Source organism: Berghia stephanieae, chromosome 2, assembly GCF_034508935.2.
Source record: "Berghia stephanieae isolate SIO BIC M18660-M18661 chromosome 2, UCSD_Bste_1.3, whole genome shotgun sequence".
Classification (NCBI taxonomy): domain Eukaryota; kingdom Metazoa; phylum Mollusca; class Gastropoda; order Nudibranchia; family Aeolidiidae; genus Berghia; species Berghia stephanieae.
Window position 1 is genome coordinate 53,327,944 of NC_088361.1, and position 16,236 is coordinate 53,344,179.

At 36.9% G+C, this 16,236-nt stretch overlaps 1 protein-coding gene across 2 annotated transcripts in view; it reads left to right on the forward strand.

Annotated features, from left to right (window-relative positions):
- Positions 1 to 1,938: 1,938 nt before the first annotated feature.
- LOC144965149 (uncharacterized) overlaps positions 1,939 to 16,236 on the forward strand; it is a 33,984-nt gene continuing 19,686 nt past the window's right edge. The window contains exons 1-2 of one of the 2 annotated variants that reach the window (XM_078900141.1): positions 1,939 to 2,108; positions 8,776 to 13,623. In XM_078900141.1, coding sequence (XP_078756267.1) covers positions 8,792 to 13,623 — 4,832 coding nt within the window. In that variant the 5' untranslated portion in view covers positions 1,939 to 2,108; positions 8,776 to 8,791. Of the gene's footprint in view, positions 2,109 to 2,210; positions 2,291 to 8,775; positions 13,624 to 16,236 lie in introns of those variants that run through there. The other variant, XM_078900142.1, reaches the window with a different exon arrangement.

A 16,236-nucleotide genomic window follows, 5' to 3' on the forward strand; every position in this document is an offset into this window, starting at 1 on the left:
TTACCATGAGGCATAAAGCCTGTCACCCGTGGTGGTGATAAGGAGTTACAATGACTTGTTTTCACTTAAAGTCTAGGCGACTGGCATTTGATTTATGTGTTTGTGTTGCACAATTGGGGCACCGAGATGGAGATAAAGGCAAATAAAATATTCAAAAGTTTGTTTTGTCTAAGTGCTGAGATAACAGTGCTAGGAACCATAATATATCAGTTGGGATAACATTACCAAGGCCTTAAAGTATGTTCTAGACAGATTGTGAAATTAAAATTGTCGACGTTTTGACATTGATTTAACAGGCTTTCTATCCATTATCTCACCCAGTTTCCCTGGTCTGTAAATCATTTAGAAATAATATGGGTTCTGTGAAAGAAATGCCAGCACCTCCCATTCGGACGGCTTCTGGAAAGCTTCGTACAGCCCTGAGGGCCTCCGGATGGCTTGCGAATGCTTTAGATTACCTCCCGGACGGCAATTAGTTGGACCGATTGAAAATGAAATGCCAGCACGAGGAGCATTCGGAAGGCCTCCCCTTCGGACGACTTCTGGAAAGCTTCGTACAGCTCCGAGGGCCTTCGGATGACTTGAGAATGCTTTAGATGACCTCTGGACATCGTCTAATATAAGAAGTCGCTGCCACAGATAACACAGGATAATGGTAGTCTGTGGTCGCCACAGATTACACAGGACTCCTCGTCTGTGGTGGTCGCCTGCTCTGGACGACTCCGGACCAAGGTGACCAGCAGGGATTTTCTTCTTCTTCTTCGCCTTGTGGAAACCTCCAATATTGTCGAGGATCACTCCACAGTTTGTAGGGTTTTACATTTTAAACTTGCTAAAACTCTGCACATAATACTAATTTAAAATAAAACAACAAAAAACCACCAAATAAAAAAAACAAAAAAAAACCAAAAAAAACACATAGATTAAAAAGTCACGTTGTGAACTCTAGCAATCGCGTGAAGGCATGTTGGCAACCGTTTTCAGCCACTTCAGCTGGGAGGCATAGTCGGGGGAAAATAACCAGATTTGATTTTTTTAAAACACTAGATACCCCCAATAAGCTAACCCCCCTAAGAAAACTCATTAGTTTTATTAAACAAAAAAATCGGAGGTTTAAGCATGTTTCATATTAATATTTGAGAAGAAAATAAAATAAAATTATTAAATAAAATTAAATTACCTAATCCGACTGGCAAGGCCAACAAAGATTAAAGAGAAGAAAGATCACTCACTCCTCTCGCTCAGTTACAAAAGTGTCTCATACGAAAACAGCCCCTTTAACAACAGACACGTAAATTAATATTTTTACTTACTAATAATATCATTACATTTGCGGGTGAATTACATGGAATCCCATTGCTTTCTGGCAGTCTAAAGGACATAATTGATAATATCTATCTTCGTCATTATTATTTTTTTCATACATAATTATGTTTTCAGAAAAGAATGAGCAGCTCAGTTGTCATATTTAGGTCCATCCCATCAGGGAGCTACGATACGATATTTAATTCGGAAGGGAGTGCCTGATATATGCCAGTTGGCACTTGATGCGTCTGCTATTTTTAGTATTGTATTATAACAATTTTTTTTTATTAAAGTTAAATATTTTTTTAAAATAATGTGATTTAGTGTTTGCGATCGACAAAAACACTAGATTTATACCTTTATACAAAAACACGCACTAGAACACTAGATTTGGACAAAAACATTAGATCTAGTGTAAAAACACAAGTGCTGGTCACCTTGCTCCGGACGGCCCCCGTACCCACACAGACCGTAGCCACCCTCTCTTTGGTCTGTCAAGCCAGCCGCCGACACGCACACAACTCGGCACAGCGTGAAAGCGAGACAGTTACAGGGGGGCGGAGCCTCAATCATCGCGCGGTAGGCTCTCAACTCTCAACGCACGATAACAACATGAACTTCCTCTCTCTCCTCTATGAAAATAAGTGCATGCGCAGTGTCGAATACACAAAACTGACCTTTCTTCACGAAAATGAAAGAAACAAAATACGAATGTGAGAAGTCCTAATCAAATAATGGTGTAAGGTTGAGAAGATTCCACATGAAACATTCTCATGCTCAACCAGTTTGTGTTCATTGCCATCGTGAGTATTCATTAAATCAATTCAAAATTTCAACTATCGTTTCAAAACGTGATCATTTCTAGAGGAACGAAGATTCTCTGAACCCCCCTCAACCCTAACTAAAGATATTATATCCTGGTGAAAAATAATCTTTGCCATCACTTGCAATTTTGAAACTGATGGGAAACATGTTAATAGACTTAGTAAGTAATATGTCGTAAACGTCAATCAGCCCAGCAAGTTGTTTTTGAAATTAGGAAAGTCACACTTAAACCACTTACAAAAATGAAACAATTTTAAATCGGAATTTTTATTGGACATTGCAATAAATTGAAAGTCCATGAGGGCGAATGGATTAAGTTTTAAGTATCAGTAATACCTATAATTTAATGGCTGCCATTATTCGGTCTTAGTGTCAGATAATTTTTCTCATTATTCGACAGTACAGTACAGTGCGATGATGTCTCTCATTCTCTCATTATTTGGGCGTACATTGTGATGTTATATAAAAATTAATCAACCGTGTGCCTATCCATTTTATAACGCGACCAATCAATTTTTTTAAAAGAGGATTACATATTTTAAGAATTGCTGTAAATGTAATAGGTATGTTATATTATGTGGCATGACAATCGCTTTCGGATCGAATGTCCTGGGTTTGAGCCCCGCTTGGCGCATAGTTGAGTCCTTGGAAAAGGCGCTTCACTCACATTCTCTCACCGTACTCTGGTGTAAAATGAATACATGGCCGTAAACAATGTCTCGTTCTACATGTTTCGTGTTGCTGTTTGTCAGAGACCCTTTGTAAAGCACTATAAAAGAGCAAGTTTTTGTTTTTGTTTTTATTGTTCATATGGATGTTAACAAATAGAGATAATTTTAATTTTAATTCCCTCTATTATCTCTTTTTAATAATAATGATAATAATAATAGTAATAATATGGATAATAAATAAATCATTATTGGCCACAAAAATGGAAATCTTCTGGGCGTCAGCAAAGACCAACATAACCTGAGAGTTTTTGTTTTGGGCCATTCCATGTCAAGTGGACCAAATTTTCGGAAATTGGGAACCACACCCCTTTTGATTTTCCTCAAACTTGGCTCAATTGAAGATACTTATGAGATATGAAGAAAACCATATTTTCAGTTCAGAATATGGATATTTGACTATTTTAGAATTTTTTGAAATTTTGTCTGAAAACGTGTCAATATCAAATTTGCTTGTGGGTCCATTTTTGAGAGGCTATAACTTTTTTTATTAACCAAACTAACTCTCTCAGATTTGGTAATCCTGTACACCTTTTAGCATAGATTACAATTATTTGAAGGAAAAGGCAAATATTTATCAACTTTTGGAGTTATCTGACCTTGAATGTGGCTCCCCGTGCTGTTCGGCAAAGAAAACGAATTTTATCAATATTTTTTTCATGACTTTAATGTTTCATTTTTGGTCATTGATGATTTATATCTCAATAAATACCATATGGTCCAACATAATATAGCAAAAATATGGGTCTGGTACTATAATTTTTCGAACAATAAAGCATTAGCGTACTGCGATGTGCACCAAAATCGCAAATTTTTGTCAACTTCAAGGCTCAAAATGGTCAAAGATGTCGGCTGGGATTTTTTTCAAAATTTTGATATATTGTGCAGATACACTATTTCTATAAGCACATGGAAGCTTTCCTTGTATTTTGTGGTGCTTCATGGTAAAAATCACCTGCAAAGAACCTACAGATAACAGACAAAGCTTAAAATATTTGGCTTATGACAAACTCTTAAAAGCAAATAATTCAATGCTTTCAGTTTATTTATTTTTGAAAAAAGTGCGAAAAAATGCATTAACAGTTCAATAATTGTAGACTACACACTCATTCAGATATATCAGGGTGGCATGAATGAACAAAAATATCCAGCTCCTTTAGATTTATCATTTTGTGTGTTGGAATGGTCTCCAGTTCAAGATAGCTTGTGAAAAAAGTGAGAAAGTTAAAGAAAGAAAAATGACTTTTTGCTGAACCCGATTCTAAAAAAGAGTAAAAGAATAGCAGATGAGATTAAAGAAAAGGTAATTGAATTTTTATAACAACGATGAATATTCGCGGCTATGTCCTGGAAAGAACGACTGTGTTTAACTCACAATTGATGGGGAAAAAACTTAGTGCAAAAGCTTTTGATATGGTTTTTATTTCAGTCATATTGCTCAGTCTGTGGTGGACTTAGAACAACCACAACTAGTTTGAGTTTGCAGTAAACTGTTGCAATAGTGGACTGGAAACTCAACTTCGGTTAATCGCAAGATTTTTGCTGATCCCAAGGTGTTGCGATTATCCGTAGTGGACTGTATACATTTTAATTAATTAACGTTAGGCTATGAGTAGTTAATTTTCCTCTCTTATTTTCTGTTGCTCAGTTTATTATAATTTGTACCTATCTGTTTGGACGATACTGGTGGCGGCGTTAATGTTGCTTCTGCCTGGTTGTTTTATGGAGTAGCCTTTTAGTCTCTGGGTGTCCCAGTGGGTCACTTGATACAGTGATGTCTTGAGGATTTCCAACTAACAAACCCTTGACTTCACCACTGATCTAAATTTTGTTAGTCATTATCTTTAATTTAATTAACAGGATATAGGTAGGTGAGTGGGGTGGGGAAAGATAAGTAAACAATGAGAGCATAAGAATCAATAGATATAAATACATAATAGTATTGTCGCATATTCGCGATATTACATTTGTAAATGTAGTTCATTCATTTGGCATAAATATATATACAATAATATATACATATAAGATAGTGTGAACGAAATATTTTGTTATAATAACACGAGTCATCGATTTCTGTTGTTTTATAGGTTGAGTATACTTATGGCCCGGGCGAAAACACAATATTAATTATTACTCACTACGCATACTAGTTTTTATTGGCATTAATTAATCATAACACAATTTAAGTCCACAGCTATATGATTAATATATTTATATCATACACTTATCCACACAATGTTTCCCGCTAGATAGAATTTCAAGTTGGTCACTAGAATGGCACATTGGTGATAGAGTGATTGAATGAGAGAGAGACGGCACTAGCTGAGTCTTTGCTTATTTATAGAAATATGACTGGAGTTTAGTCAATCCCAGAAACCATTGATGTTCGAGGATTCGTTAGTGCCAGAATGTTACTGGTCATTTGCTAGAGACCAATCATATTCCGCATACATTAGTCATGGCGGGGCCGTCGGGTAATAAATTGTGTAATCCTAGGATAATGTTACGGCACTTTGATCGGCCGGACGGTCAATTAATTATTCATCATTTTGAGAAACATTTTTTAGTACTATCATCTTCCCTTTATGGTCATGAAATGTCATAGAAATGTTCCAAATGCTATGAAACTAAAAGAATAAATTAGAGATTTTCCCTCTATATTGAAGGTTGCAAAAAGTTATTGGTCTGTTTTATAATGCTGTCAGCAATACCTCAGCAAGTTACCTTAGAATTTCTTTTCACATGCCATCAAATGCGTAAAATGGAATATGGATCTTTACTTCTTTTTTTTTTTACTCATCACTTTAAATAAAGTATTGACCTTAATTCCTATGCTTTTTTAATGATTTCAGATTTTTAAAAAAATATTGCTTGAATGGATCAATGGAAGAAATTGTGTTTATTTTATCTTTTACAGTGGAACCTCCCGATGACGACATGCCACGGGACCGAGTTTTTATGTCGTTATTTAGAGGTTTCCAAGATGGCGGACAAAGTGGGTGTGGGAAGGCCCGCGGGACCAGTTTTTATTAACATTGACGAAACAAAACATTGTAGTGTATTCCTCTTAGAGGGTTCTCGTGCGTGTGTCTGGATGAGACTTTTAGGTGATCTGAACTGAGTACACTGATAGTGTGCTCCTGGAATCTACATCTGTTCCCTATTTAAACCATTCCCCTTTGTCTTACTGTTTCTTATGTCATTTCAATTGTAAATCTAGAATGTTTTTTACTATCCAATTTTCTTCCTTTTTACTGGCGCTGATATGACATAGATATGTCACAGGCGCTGTAAACCCCTTTAAAACAAACAAAAACAGGTAATTCGGACGCTGCGAGTTAGATAAAATTCCTCCTCCTCCCACAAAAACACTACTACTACTACTACTACTACTACTACTACTACTACTACTACTACTACTACTACTACTACTACTACTACTACTACTACTACTACTACTACTACTACTACTACTACTACTACTACTATTATTATTATTATTATTATTATTATTATTATTATTATTGCTACTACTACTACTACTACTCAGTGATGCCAAAACTCAGGTTTCACCAGAAAAAACTCCGGTCTGAAGCAAAAAATTCCGGGCTCCGGGCAATTTCCGTCAAATTCCGGTGAGGTCTTCTTCTTCTTCGTTCCTCTGATGGACATCTATGGCTGCAGTCCGATATCTGCTGTGAAGTCTGTGGTCCGCTTTAGGTCCTCAGCCTCACCATAGAGCTTTGTGTTGAGTGTTGTAGGGTTGACCCAGTGGTTCGAACGTTGCACGTTGTATAGTGGGCAATCCATAAGCACGTGTGAAGTGGTTTCATGATCGGTTCCACATGGGCAATAAGGGGTTGTTCCAATACCTAGCTTTGTAAACATATGTCCTCTTAGTCTATTGTGTCCTGTTCGGAGGCGGAATATGGTGACTTGGCTAATTCGCTGAATGGCATGTATTGGATCCTGCTTGTTGTGTTCCAGGTGTTTTTTTGTTCCAAGGATACCCCCCCTCGAACCACCACATCATCATCACTGCCACTATTATTACAAACATCATCACTACCACTGCTACTGCAACCACCACTACATCATCATCAGTACCACTACTACTACAACCACCACCACCACATCATCATCAGTACCACAACTACTAATACAACCACCACCACCACATCATCATCACTACCACTACTACTACAACCACTATCACTATTACAACCACCACCGCCACATCATCACTACCACTACTACTACAACCACCACTACCACATCATCATCACTACCACTACCACTACAACCACCAACATCACATCATCACTACCACTACTACTAGAACCACCACTACCACATCATCATTACCACTACTACTACAACCACTACTACCACATCATCATCACGACCACTACTACTACAACCATCACCACATCATCATCACTACCACTACTACTACAACCACCACCACATCATCACTACCACTACTACTACAACCACCATCATCACCACATCTTCATCACTACCACCAGGACTACAATCACCACTACAACTACTACTACAAGCACCCCCACCACCTCATCTTCATCACTACCACCACTACTACTACTACAACCACCACCGCCACATCATCATCACTACCACTACTACTACAACCACCACCACCACATCATCACTACCACTACTACTACAACCACCAGCACCACATCATCATCACAACTACTACTACTACAACCACCACCACCACATCACTACCACTACTACTACAACCACCACTACCACATCATCATCACTACCATTTATACTACAACCACCATCACCACCACATCAACATCACTACCATCACTACATCAACCACCACCATATCATTATCATCACGACACAACTACTACAACGACTATACCACCACCAAATCATCATCACTACAACCACTACTTCAACCACCACCAGCACCATATCATCATCGCTACCACTACTACTACAACCACCACCACCACCACATCATCATCACTACCACTACTACTTCAACCACCACCAGCACCACCATCATATCATCATCACTACCACTACTACTACAACAACAACCACTATCACATCTTCATCATCACTACCACCAACACAACATCATCCTCATTACCACCAGTACTACAATCTCTACCTTTAGGTTTTGGCGCTTTACTTCATTTGGAATAAGGAAACTTTGGGATTGTATTTGGCAATGTGTTTATGTATCATGATATAATTCTAATCAGTTATCTGTTTAGAACTATACAATATGTAAACAGAAGGCCAAATACCATTCCCATTCCTTTTTCTTGTATGCCGAAATTCCTTTTTCACCATTGAAATTACTACGAGTGGTGTCTGAAACTCCTGTGAGCCAAATTTAAAGTTGGCGTCTCTGACTACTACTATCGCCACATGATATCACATTTTCCAAGATTTTGTGTTTACTTGCTTACACTTACATTTATACCTTGGTTTTTATTAATGCATATCAGCCAAGATTCGTCAAAAAAACTACTGCGTTCTCATTGGTTTCAAAAGCTGTGTGCTCATTGGTTCAAGCAGGAATTGTTTTTATAAACTTTGAGTACTCATACTCGGTATTTTTAATATCAGATATCTACAAAAACTGCCGAAAATCGCCAAAATGTTGTTATTTGGAGGTTTTATCAAAAAGTGCGTCGTTATTTGGAGGGGTTTTTTTTTTAATGGTCTTAAATAGAAAAAAATCGGGATCACGGGTCAATGTCGTTATCAGGAGGTTGTCGCTATTCGGAGGTGTCATAATCGGGAGGTTCCACTGTAATTTTTTTTTTTTAAACTGTAGCAAAATGGTTAGGTATATTTTGAAAAGTTTACTACATTCGATGTTATTGTCTAAATGTGTTTCAATTTTGTTTTTGTTTTTTTTCAGGTCTCCTGCACTCAATATGGGGCAAGATGGTGATGACATATGGCAGAAACTTGGGCAATTAAAATGTAAAGTATGTGGGTTTGTAACTTCAGATCAAGGATTTATGCAGGCTCATAACTGTCGGAGACCTAAAGTAGATCAACCTGACAAGCCATCTGTCAAATACAGCTATTTATCGAATAAATTTACCTGTTCACTGTGTTCATTTCAAGATTTGGAGCCCAGTTTTATTCTGCATTTACAGCAGCACCTACTTATTTCACCCTTTAAATGTGACACTTGTTCACAGTGCTTTTTTGCCTATGAAAAGCTCAGAAGCCATATTCTTTTCGCGCACCCATCAACTTCAGGTAATTTTTCTCTTTTGGTATCGGAGAAAACGAGGTATATTTTGAATAATGCGAAGACCAAAGGTGTTGAGTTTTTTACTGTTCTACCACAAGCAAATGGTGAAATTGATCATTCTTCTCATGTGTTTCAACTAAATATTGATCTTACAGCTACTATACCCCAAACTGGAATGAATGATGAGCCATTACAAGAAGGGTCACGGTCCTTATTGCCAGTGATATATCCAAGCAAAGATGACAAGAAATCGGTTGATTTACAACATCAGAAAAATACAGACCAATCTTCATCGGTTCTTCCATATCCAATTGCAAGTGAAAATTTTACAAGCTCCTCTGATTCACTGCTACCTGAAAATACTTCAATATCCAGTCAACAAAAGATTGTTGAACCATCTCCAGTTGTGACGCATTCTCTATCTAATGTTTCTGAAGAAAACGTCCTTATATCTTCAAATTCATTAAAACCATACACAGTACCTCTGCAGGAACATGTTGATAAGTCTTTGAGAGTTGCTCCAGCTTCATCAGTATTTTCCTTTGAAAATATCAAAACGTCCTCAAATTCATGTATTCTTGCCAAAACATCGATACCCCATCAACAACCAAATATTGAGACCCCTCAGTTAATTTCATCTTCCTCATTGCCAAAGACATGCCCCAATCCAAATGTCAAAGCATCCCCACAATTATTCCAACATCCTACAGCGAAATATCATTTGCCGCAGGATATTGGGCAACCACATGTCACCTCAAAACCTTCTTTAAGAAACCATTGCATTGAAAGTGGCAGATCAAATGTAATGCTAATGCCACAATATACTCGTTCACCAATGCCTATTCAGCAACAAAGATTTCTGCCTCCTCTGGCCTTTTTAACGCCCTCTCAGGCAATGATATATCCCACTGTAAGTTGCAGTAGCACCACTCGTTCATCACAGCTTACCAACACTGCAACAGCCTATATGCAAAGAGCTATGAATCCATATCCACTATCAACTTCGAGCCATGCGCCTACATTGTATCCAGTCTCTCCATTTGTCCCACAGCACCTTTATCAGTATCCAAGTTCTGCATATCAGTGTGTTTACCCACAACCCTATCTTAACATCGCTTCTATTCCTCGAACACATATTCCTCAATTTGTAAATTCTAGTGAAAAAGAAAATTTTGAATTTTACCAAGCAAGGCACAAAACATCTTGTTTTTCCCTTAATAAATCTCAAGACATCCCAGTTTCAAGCGTGGATTCAAATTTTGGAATCTCCAAGGGACAAGCTAGTAATAATTTTCATGGTCAATCAGAGCCAATGAAGGTCACTGCAGTTAGTATTAATTCTACATGCAGTCAACCATCAATTGAAAAAATTCAATGTGATATTTCTACCACTTCATGTCCTGATGTAGTAATTGATGTGAATTCAAACTATTGCACTGATGTTCAGGATTCTTGTGTCAGTGTGGATGAAAAGAAGTTAGGTGAATGCTCATCCTTATTCCATGTAGTCAACAACACCATGTTTTGTTATAATAGTAAGTGCCGTGAAATATTTACAAATGTTGCTTCATTTTACCAACATGTGTACAAGGATTTGCACAGTGTGTTCCCTGAATGTTGCCCTCATGGTTATTCTGGAGACTGTTCTCTCTTTCGGAGAGTTATTCATGGACTGGACAAAAAGTCGGTTGGACAGTTAAAACGAATGGAGTTATCTCAAATTGAGGCCAATGTTATAGAACCTAGTAATGTGACAAATGATGAAAATCGTTCTTCGACATTCTGTGACTTTGGCAAAACGTGTAAAGAAGAAAATTTTGCGTCTGAAAATATTGAATCTTACGTCAAACAGGAATGTATTGAAGTTTCAGATTTAAACAGAGATGCAAGTTTAAGAGAAAGTGATATGGGTCGAAGGCATTCCTGTGAAGAGGAACTTCCTAATACTGCTAAAATAACCAAACGGCATCATTCATGTGACAGTTTTGAGGTCACTATGCACCAGAATTCTTTAAGTGATACAGATAATTCATACATGGTCACAGACATTGATTTTGAAGCTGTAGAAGATGACCTAGTGAAATTTAGTTGTATTTTAAATGAACATATGAATAAAGATTTTTACAAATGTTCATTTCAAAACTGTGACTTTTCAGCTCACCAATCAATACATTTGTTGATTCACATGGAAAGTGCTCACGGAAATGAAGAAGAATTTTACTGCATTTATTGTGGTTTTATGGGTGATAAGGTTACTGACTTAGTCCATCATGTTGCTCTGCATAATTCAAGTGAAAGCAGATCATATTCAGCATCTGTCATCAGTGATTCAGTTTTACAGCCTGTATCATGTGTGCACCAGAATTTGAATAACATTGTGTGTAATCTGGAAAAGCAAAGTGGAACACACGAAGGATGTAATTTTCAATGTGACACTTGTGGATGTCGATTTTCATCAGTGTCAAAGCTAAAAACTCATATGGAAACATCATCTTTGAAGACATATGGTTGCAAGTTGTGCTCTAGTATTTTTTTGGACTCAAAGTCATTTGAGGGACATTTTTTGGATAACCACCCAGGACGGAGTCGGTTCAATAGAGTAATTGTTAACTTTTTGTGCAAATTTCGTGCAATGTATTTCCGGTCATTTTGTAAGATTTTAAAACAATACATTGCATCATCAGAAGATAAGGAAATTTCACCTCGCTATTCACCCATTAGTGAAGCTTCTTATTCACCACTATGTGATCCTATATCCAACCCGACTTCTCGAGCAACTACACCAGTTTTACCATCAGATAATGTTGAAAGTGACAATCTCACACAATATTTGGCAAAGGAGAATCACATTTCAATGTCATCCAGTGCCACATTTTCAGTTGAACCATTGATTACCTCAGTGGATGACAATCAAGGAACTAGTCCGAACAAACCAATATCTTTCCCAGGTTCCGTTAAATGTGGGGAGGATTGCACTTCATCATTAGCAGCAGAAACTGATCTTCATCATACTTGTAATTCAGAAAATCACGTTGAGGATTGCATTTCATCATTAGCAACAGAGACTGATCTTCATCATACTTGTAATTCAGAAAATCACGTTGAGGATTGCACTTCATCAATAGCAGCAGAGACTGATCTTCATCATTCTTGTAATTCAGAAAATCACTTTGATCATTCAGAAATTCCAACTTCTACATCTCATTTAGTGTTCCCACAGAAACCTCACAGTTTACCTAAAAAGACAGTGGTTTCGTCAGATAAAGAATCCATTGATTTAGTTGCAAAAGATAATAGTTCCACAAAATCATTTGTTACCCCAACTTCACCCTCTGTGGTAGTTTCATCTCTTATATCCAGCCCAATTATGCATGAAAATGAGAGCATAGCAGCAGTGGCACCAGAGAATATTCAAAATAATATAGATATTGAGTCCGCAAAGACGAACACTCATGAAGAAAGATCGTGTTTGGTGTTAAAGAAAGTTGTTAATAGTTCTTCACAAAATCAGGAATTTTCCATTATTTCATTGAAAGGTTCAAATGTCAGTCCTCTTGATAAATCCTATACTCAGCATTGTGATAAATCTCATCTGGCATCAACAGACATCACAATTGAAGTTGAATCATCAAATTGTTCGGAAAATCCTATAGTGCCAACGGAGAATTCTATACATGTATGTGTTAGTAGAGAATCTTCTCATCATTTGAATAATCATCATAACCCTACTGATTCATCATCGGCATGTCTGTTAAAGAGGCCTCCCTCATTTGAGAATTGTGATAGTGATGTAAGGGGGAAAAGGAGGAAGGAGGATTCAAATATTTCCAGTGATAGTGAAACCATATCTTATAAGTGTAAATTCTGCGCTTATGAATGTAAGTGGGATCCAGAAAAAATGAAAGATCACCTTAGAAACGCTACAAATCACTTATTTTATCAATGCTACTACTGTAACAATCCTTATTTTGCCCAACGAACTCTGAGAAACCATATTAAATTTCACCATGGAAATGAACCATTTAAATATAGAGAACTAGGTATCGAACTGATCTTCTATCCCAATTTACAGACTAAAGTTCGACAACCGCCTCAAGAGGTCAAACCAAGAAAAGAGGTGCAAATATTTGTAGACCCTGGAGTTTCACCAAATGAGAAATCAAGTGAAAGGGTAATTGTCCCAAATGAAATCATACGCGGAGATCTCACCTACCCAAATCATCCAAAACAAATTAATGCTGGACGTCAGAGCTTGAAGCACAATGGAAAGAAAAGGAATGTGAAGAAGTTTAGATGTAAACGTTGCAAAATGGAGTTTATCTCAATCTACGATCTTTGTATACATCATAAATCCGCTCATGAAGGGTTGAGCGTGAAATGGGTGGATGTAAAATCTAGCAACATTTACTCATCTTCCGGAAAACTCCTTGGCGGAAATAGTATCTCGGATTCTCCTATTAAAAGATATCTTTGCAATCTATGTGATTATCGCAGCGAATTTAGGTGAGTTCAAATAGTTTAAAATCACTATTAGATTATTTACAACCAGATAGGTTTATAAACCAACCCATCTAAAGTTTAGGAAGATATTTTTTCTTAAAAAAATTTTTTGGGTGGATATTTGTTTTCCTTCTTTAAAAAACGTGTTTTAATTTTTAACTGAAGGTCATGTAAAAGCCAAAGTCTGAACTTTATATAGGAAGGATTTTACTGTTTACTTCATTAAGTCTCATTTGAAATTCATATTCACAGGGAATTCTTTCAAGGTTCTTTTGTTGGGGATAAGCTTCAAATTTTACATGAAGATTGAAATATTTATACAGTAGAAAGTTTGTGATAAATCTGAATGTTACTCGTAGTCGTCTCAATTCTGAGTATTTGTATTTGAGAGCAGAAGGTTGTTGAATATGACAGCCATTGTTAGTGTTTAGGCTGAAGCAATTTGATAATCTGTGTTCGAAGGTTTCTAAATATGTTGTGTTCACACTCGTTTCCCCATCCTTGATGGTGCCGGATGCAAATCTGTAAATCTTCCGTCTATTGTCGGATTTCCGACAGTACGATTGTGCTCTATAAGTGCTAAAAAAAAAAAGATAATAGTAAAAATAAAATTCGTAACGTCAAAGAACAGAACCAATAAAAAAGAAAATAACTTTTATTTCGTTCCTCGAAAAAATTAGATTTTATTCCGTTTCAAATGCCGACTTTAAAAAACAAAACAAAACAAAAATTTATTTGTCGCATCAAAGACAAAACAAAACCAAAGCTATAATATTATCATGCCACCTACACACCCCGCTAGCCGTGGATGTATTCACTGCCTGGCTACTGTGCCACAGCCAGCGAGAGAGAGGTTTCGAAGTTTGCTCGAGTCGTCTTCACACACAAACACCTAGTCAGTAAATAACACACACACAGAAGTGTCGAACTGGACCGGAAGGTTTCTCTCTATTTTGCTACTGACACACATGCATATCTCCGGTTCTCATATCGTTTTCTCTATATTTTATTGGTTCCGCCACGATGAGAGACGCTGGGTGGGGATCCTGACCTCCCATAGTGGGCAGGGAGGTACATGCTGTGTCTTCTATCCCCCCATACCCGTTTTCCAATTGTTTCCTGTCATTGTCTTGGAATGAGATTACTTAGTTTTGTCCTGGTCCTTGCCGGAGCTCCTTGGTTGGGAGGGAAACAGTCGAATGTATAGTTATAGTTTTGGGAGATGATATTTTTTTTCTTGTAAATAATCTCTGTTATCCATTGTATTATGTTTAGTTTACATATTATATTATATGATTGGTAAACATTTGAGTGTATTCCTCTTCGTTGGGACCTGTGCTTGTGTCTGGATGAGACTTTTAGTTGATCTCAAACTTACTTTGGCGGTGTGCTCTTGGAATCTAAGTCTGTTCCATATTTGAACCAATAATTCCCCTTTGTCTTATCTTTTCTTTTGTGCTTTAATTGTAATTCTAGAACTTTTTACTTTCCCAGTTTCTTCCTTTTTACTGGCGCTGATATGACCTTAATGTGTTGCAAGCGCCGTAAAACCCTTAAAAACAAAAACGATGAGAGACGGGGGAAAAAAATAATGCGAAATAATAATTTTTATTCGAAATATATATTCTTCTTCGAAAGCTCTCGCACCACCTCCTCTTCTTCTTCTTCTTGGAAGAAATATGCATTGTCGCACTCTCCAGAAGTTAGCTAGCTATACAGTGGTGCTTTTAAGATTAACGGTATCGGAAATAACAAAATAACTCAGCAATAACCTGTAAAGTCTCCAGTCAATTCATTGAAATTTAAAAGGGAAAGAGAGAAATGAAGAAATAAAGAATTCATGAATTGTAGTCGAATGACCGTTGAGTAATTAGGAATGTTCCACAGCTCCATGCAAAGCTCATGTAAATTCTCCAGTCATTTCATTGAAATTGAAAACTGAAAGAAAGAATTCATGAATTGTAGTCGAATGACTGTTGAGTAATTAGGAATGTTCCACAGCTCCATGCAAAGCTCATGTAAATTCTCCAGTCATTTCATTGAAATTGAAAACTGAAAGAAAGAATTCATGAATTGTAGTCGAATGACCGTTGAGTAATTAGGAATGTTCCACAGCTCCATGCAAAGCTCATGTAAATTCTCCAGTCATTTCATTGAAATTGAAAACAGAAAGAAAGAATTCATGAATTGTAGTCGAATGACCGTAAAATAATTAGGAATGTTCCACAGTTCCATGCAAAGCACATGGGCTGTTTATATTACCGATGGATATATTGCTAAGACTAAGCGACGCTTTTTAGAATTGCTGTGTCCGAACACATCCCAGTGTATTTTCACACAGCCTTCGTGAAATTATTTTTTCCGCTATGAATTACGAGGAGATTCAGTAAATTTTTATAGAGCTCATTTACAGGTCTAATAACAAGACATTTGAGTCACAATAATGAAATGTAATCACCTTAGGAAACAAGCGATTTTCAATAGCTGGTTTTTAACTCGTCTTTTCTTTTTCTTTCACGAGGTGATGATGTATCCAATTTATTTTAAAATAAAGTAAAGTAACATTAAAGCAGGCCTGTATATCTTCCGCCTATTGTCTGATTTCTGACAGTACGA